General features: G+C 42.4%; 2 protein-coding genes across 2 annotated transcripts in view; one reads left to right on the forward strand and one right to left on the reverse strand.

Moving 5' to 3' along the window:
• Positions 1-321: 321 nt before the first annotated feature.
• Positions 322-3,566, reverse strand: LOC118414008 (protein DPCD-like). The gene is made up of 6 exons (XM_035817718.1): positions 3,396-3,566; positions 2,946-3,026; positions 2,495-2,619; positions 1,790-1,923; positions 1,528-1,630; positions 322-1,334 (listed from the first exon to the last, which is right to left on the reverse strand). The coding sequence occupies exons 1-6, from the start codon at positions 3,514-3,516 to the stop codon at positions 1,230-1,232; spliced, it is 669 nt and encodes a 222-aa protein (XP_035673611.1). The 5' UTR covers positions 3,517-3,566; the 3' UTR covers positions 322-1,229.
• A 161-nt stretch (positions 3,567-3,727) lies between these two features.
• The window catches only part of LOC118414007 (solute carrier family 49 member A3-like), a gene marked incomplete in the record, with an annotated part of 7,661 nt that continues 5,676 nt past the window's right edge, over positions 3,728-5,712 (forward strand). The window contains 1 exon segment of the mRNA XM_035817717.1: positions 3,728-4,131. Within this exon segment, the coding sequence (XP_035673610.1) occupies positions 3,988-4,131 (144 nt within the window).

Below are 5,712 nucleotides of genomic sequence, written 5' to 3' on the forward strand. Positions count from 1 at the left end.
GGATGGCAGAAGCTTGTAACTAGGCCAGGCAGAATTCAAAGTCTTGTAGGAATGGTGCACTTGGCTATCGGTGACTGGAGACAGGAAATATTTTCCACAGACATTAATGCTATCACTGGGGGTTTGACTACTTCCAGGCTCTGGAATATGAATGTGATATTCGAAATAATTAGCATTTATTATTGGAAGGTCTGCTATCTCATCACATTTATGGAATGGAAAACCTTAACTCAAATGTACATGTACCTGTAAGTTCAATATGCTGTGAGAAGGCTTTTCAAACCTACAGCAACAGACAATAATGAACTACCCACATCTGTCTTAGCTTTCTGAGTTTATTGTGGCTTCAAATATCTCATCCAACAGTGCAAAGTCAGCACATAATTTGAACATACAGGAGTGAAAAAATATACAATGTAATACCTATGCAATAACAATTTACAACACTTCAAGTCAAAGCAAGAGTTACCCTTGCATCAGGGCAACCACCCAAACCTGTAAAAATCATGATTACATGCTGTACAGCAGGACTCCATGCATACATATGGAGCATTATGTAGTAACATTACATAGTAATCACTAATCTAAAGATTCAGTCCCTTAAATGTAACTAAATCCCCCCCACTGCCACAAGAGGGTCTGCATGCTCTTTTACGTAAGGTGTAGGCAGCCTATTTTTATTTCCCATAATTCGTAGGGAAAACCATCTTATCTACATAATTCATAGCTTGGCGACCAAATTTAGCATACTTGATTTAGCGTAGGTTTTTTTTTTCTGAATTCAGCATAAATCGTTGTCAGGACCCCCCATGCAGACCCTCCCACAAGAGGGACTTTTCCCATACCTAACAACATACAATGTATTACCCTGCCCCTACAAGTCAGTTCCCAACTAACTCCTTCCAAAACTCCCATTCCCAACATCCAGCTTATCCTCCGATGTGTGTGCCAGCCAACTGGTATGATTTTTTCAGCAGGGGGAGTGAGAGCTGTGGGATGGCTGGACATTGTAAAAGTCACAGCTGTCCCCAAGGTAGGAACGACCATGTACATGTACATGTACATGTATCTCAACTTAAAAAAGACACCATCATGGCTAGGAATGTAAATTACTTCTCTTTCACAATTTCATGAGATGAAATCTTTCATGAGTCTTGTAGCACTTTGAAAGTAAAAAGAATTTCTATTGGCAATGTCCAGATCATCAGTGTTTTGATCCAAAACAATTCTCAGCTCGGGTTACACTCGACATCTCCGTCCTTGGCGGCCTTCAGTTTCTTCAGCTCCTGCATCACCTGTCTCTCCATCTCCAGCACTCCTGCAGGCTTCTCGTACTGCAGAAAACACAACATTTTATCTCAGGGATTTTGTCTCAACACAAGAAGCCCTTTTACTTGATGTTACCAATAATCCCTGACCTCTACAGACTCATACATACAATGTAACACTATGTATAGCTAGTGTTATTACTAAACATAGACAACATTTCTATAGACACAATGTATATAATGGTTCGTGTCTACCAACCGTGATAACCAGTGTGTTGTTAGCATGTGCATAGTTCACAGCCCTCTGCTCCATGGGAAGACCTGCCCTGTCCATGTCAGGAATAGGGAACTTCTTGTAGTACCTAAAAAAAGTAAATAAGTCAGTCCGACCAAGGAGGTTATAAGGTCGAACACGTATAGTAGCAATTCAGCAGAAAACATTACATTTGATTAGACATGACATGAGAAAAACAAACATTTCTTTCAGAAATAACTACTTAAATAAAACAAAATGACCCTACTTTTTGTTGGTTGTTCTGATAATGATACATCTGTTGTCAGCGTCTACGGTGATGTTATAAGTCTCTACTGGGTATGGCAGGTTCCGGATTCTCCACATAAATGCCTTTTTGGTATCTCTTCTTGTAAAAATAGGCTGAAAAATCAACAACATTACAGCTTATAATTTTCAGTTGCAACATTGTACTTGACATCACAATAAATCTAAGAATCAAAACTGCTGACATTATCATGGATAAAAAGCCCCCTCTATCAGTTTATCCAAGAAAAACAGCAGTATTCTAACACTTTTCTTGGAAAATGTGGCTGAAACAGAAACAGATGAGACAGTGCAGAAATTTGGAAAGAAAACACAACATTTTAGCCCATTTTGTCAGGTGTGTGTATAACCCTGGTTAGAAGTGGCCAGTCCCTAACCTGGCATCATCAGAAACAAAAATGTGGCATTATTTTGAAAGTTGATTGCCGCGCACAGTTGCCATATAGACAATTTTAAACTTGTACTTTTTGGACATATCAGGCCTCTTTAAGGGGTGAGTTTTTATGAACTGAAATATAACATTTTTATACTATCTTGTGGAAAAGACTAAACTTTACGTAACCAACACCAAGTTAAATTGGGACTTACCCCAAATTTATACTATCTTGCATATAGCTTTTAATTGGAGTCCTTTGCTCAGTACTGGAAGTTAACTGGTAAAACCTACGTTACTGCTGCTCTCCACCATTCCTTGTGTCTCCATGGCAACAGGGCGGACCACTTGGGGGTCACCGACCTCTATCTCCCATGTACCCGAGCCTCCCAATGTTCCCTTTTTCCTCCATTTTCTTACTGTGGGAAGTAAGTGATTGAGGGATTCAATCAAACATCTACAAGAAAGAACACAAAAACAAGAAAAAAATCTGGCATCTGATTTGATTGATAGGTACTAAAATTTTTTGCAATGACCCTAGCCCGCCACACACACACATGCACACACATACACACACACACACACACAAACACACCTCTTGGCAATCTCCCTAATCCATCCCTAAATAAGTAGCCTTTTCCTGTTCACCTGCTTCCATAGTAGATCTAGTAATAGTTATACAATTAACTATCCATATCTTTTAATATGTTCTATTCAAGCTGATAGAGTCTAGCACTATACTCACACAAGAGATCGTTGGTCTTCACATCATATTCTTCTGCCATCTCCTTGCCATCTGGGAACTTGAAATGGACTTTTTTCTTCCCTGGATTAAGAAGAACAAAAGCATTAAGCATATGTCAACAAGGACCTGTTTATATAATTTGCACAAGAATCGAATGACACAGCCTATTCAAAAATATACGCTGTTCCTTGCTGCAGTTAAGGCATGTACATTCGATGCAGAACAGGCTATTCATTGAAACTATGATTTGATATCATCAGAAATGAAGAAATGCAAATGAATTTGAATAAATTTTTGATTGCATAGAATTCAACGCCCCCCTCCCCATGCCGATTGCAAGCTGTCTCATCTTGCAGTCATAAGCTGATCGACTCAGACGCTGAATTGTTATTGACATATTAGTTTTCTACGATAGTGTAGCTAATGGATATCCCCCTCTGGCCCACTCACCGTCCTGAACCAGCGCAGTTTTCTCCGCTGACTGCAGGTAACTTAGCCACTCACTGTACGACGCCATGTTGAACTCCCAGTGCACCCTGGGGCTTGAGAAGCTTCCAGCGGTAGTTACCATGGCAACCGACAGGTGAGCCCAGAGTCAAATCCACCTGTCAGAACTTACGTAACGTGTTATTATTGAACATGTGCAGAATTCAATTTCACCTTGCCCGTTCCTTTTGTTGTTTCTTTCTGTTTTATTTTAATCTTTTGACGTTAATTTGACTAACGTTAAATGAAATATTTTAGAGTTTGCCTCGATGTTTTGCTGTCACCTGACCGGATGTCAAGAGAATCTAGGTGGCCAGCAATAATGTTTGTTAGATATGCATTAACTGCATTCTCCCTCTGACTGCATTCTCTCCCGCAACTCAAGTATCTGTATCTGCTTGGAGTTCTTGTCACCGCTGTATCCCAAGCACGAGCGACCTCTAGAGATATTGTTGAAAACTGCAAGTGAACTTTGCCCTACCAGCTGGTCCGGACCCAGGCCAGGCGTCTTGTGATCGTGATTGTGCTGCTGGTAGGTACATGAGTAACAACAGGTATGGAGGTCGTCACCGGGAACGACCGGGAGTCGCTGCTGAAGAACAGCGTCAACGTAGAAAGATCAACTGGCGACTACAGAGTCTACAGAAGGCGCTGGTACATTTTAGCAGTGCTGTGTGTGCTGAACCTCGGCAATGCAACAGTGAGTAACCAGCACTATTACCTTAAATTTGACCGAGAGTAACCCTTATTTGAGATCAATCCCAAAAGCGGGTGTTATTTTCATAAGGACAACATTTTTATCAATACAAAAGAAAACAAGTTTTGCAAAATTTCGTCACAGATTAACAAAAAGTGGACCATTTATATATCACATCTGCACATCTGCACCCCCCCCCCCTCAACCCCACCCCACCCCATACAGAACCATCTATTTATAAATGTGTGCATGATGGGAAAGGTATGATTGCTGCATTTCTTATAATTAATTTTGAAAATTAAGTCAAGTTGAAAATCATCATCATCGGTCAACATGCTTAGACACGACGGGGTTATACCACCCCTTATGTCATACCTGTGACGCGAAAACGTTTGATACGGGCGGACCGGGCCGTACGCTTCCGTATCGCACAGGTTCGAAAGGCGTATCACACAGGCTCCATTCGAGTGAATCGAACTGTTTAGAGCGGGCCGAATACGGCTCGATTGGCAATTCGAATACCTGATTCGGACATTGGAACATTGCTGTTGGTTCGAGGGCACCAAATTTGTTCAACTTCTGGCGCATTTCGCATCAAAACATGGGTTTTCTCAGGTGGGTATGACATAAATAAAATACAACACGGTATATTCCGCATCACCCTCTTTCTCAGCCCTCCCGCGGGTCGGATCACCCTCCGGCCTTCGGCCGTCGGGCGATCTGACCCGCGGTCGGGCTGATACCTTGGGTGATACGGAATACACCGTGTTGTATTCTATATTTACGGTATGACATATGTATATCCTTTCACTGGCTAATTACAACACGAGGATGCGCCATGTCTCCCGTCCGGGTGGATGGTATAAATCACCTTATGCCTAATACGAGACAGAGGTTCGGTAGGCCTCCATCTAGGTAATGTGAAGTAAATCCCCAACTCCAGACAGAAGAATTTGCACCATCACACACTGGGGTATGCCCCTACTCTTTTTTGAAAGGTGTGATGGGTTCATTAACGTATGCGGGGTGTGGCTCTCCCCAGACCTCCATTCAAAGTCCTATCTGAGGGACGTCCCTAGCTGAAGCTAGGTACTCATTTTCACCAGAGTGAAGTGAGGAATGTAGTGTAAAGTGCCTTTCCCAATGGCACAAGATCGGCAGCATTTGAACTCCGGACCTCTTGGGCCTGAGCCCAACGTGCTGCCGATTACGCCACGCAATCTCACTAGTTGAAAATTCAATACCTTGATTTAGTTAGGTATATCTAGCCTCCATAGCAGGCTCTCTGGGGGCTTTTTTGAGCTCATAATACACTTTTGCTGGCCATTTCTATTTGTACTGGTCGCTGATTGCTGGCCTTTACTGACTGCTGCCCCCCAAGAGCCTGCATGTAAACGGCGCATCAAAGTGATATTAGAAAAAGATTAGGACGATTAACTAGGAGGTGCGAATTTCCTGACTCCCGTGGACGGCTAATAAACTACACGCATCTCCCGTTGTAAAATGGTAGCGGCGAAAATGCAATTGCCCCTCACGGGACGTGATTATTCCTAAAGGCGGGTGATCCGGCGCCAGGAAGGCTAA

The sequence above is a fragment of the Branchiostoma floridae genome, chromosome 4 (genome assembly GCF_000003815.2).
Source record: "Branchiostoma floridae strain S238N-H82 chromosome 4, Bfl_VNyyK, whole genome shotgun sequence".
Taxonomy (NCBI): Eukaryota; Metazoa; Chordata; class Leptocardii; order Amphioxiformes; family Branchiostomatidae; genus Branchiostoma; species Branchiostoma floridae.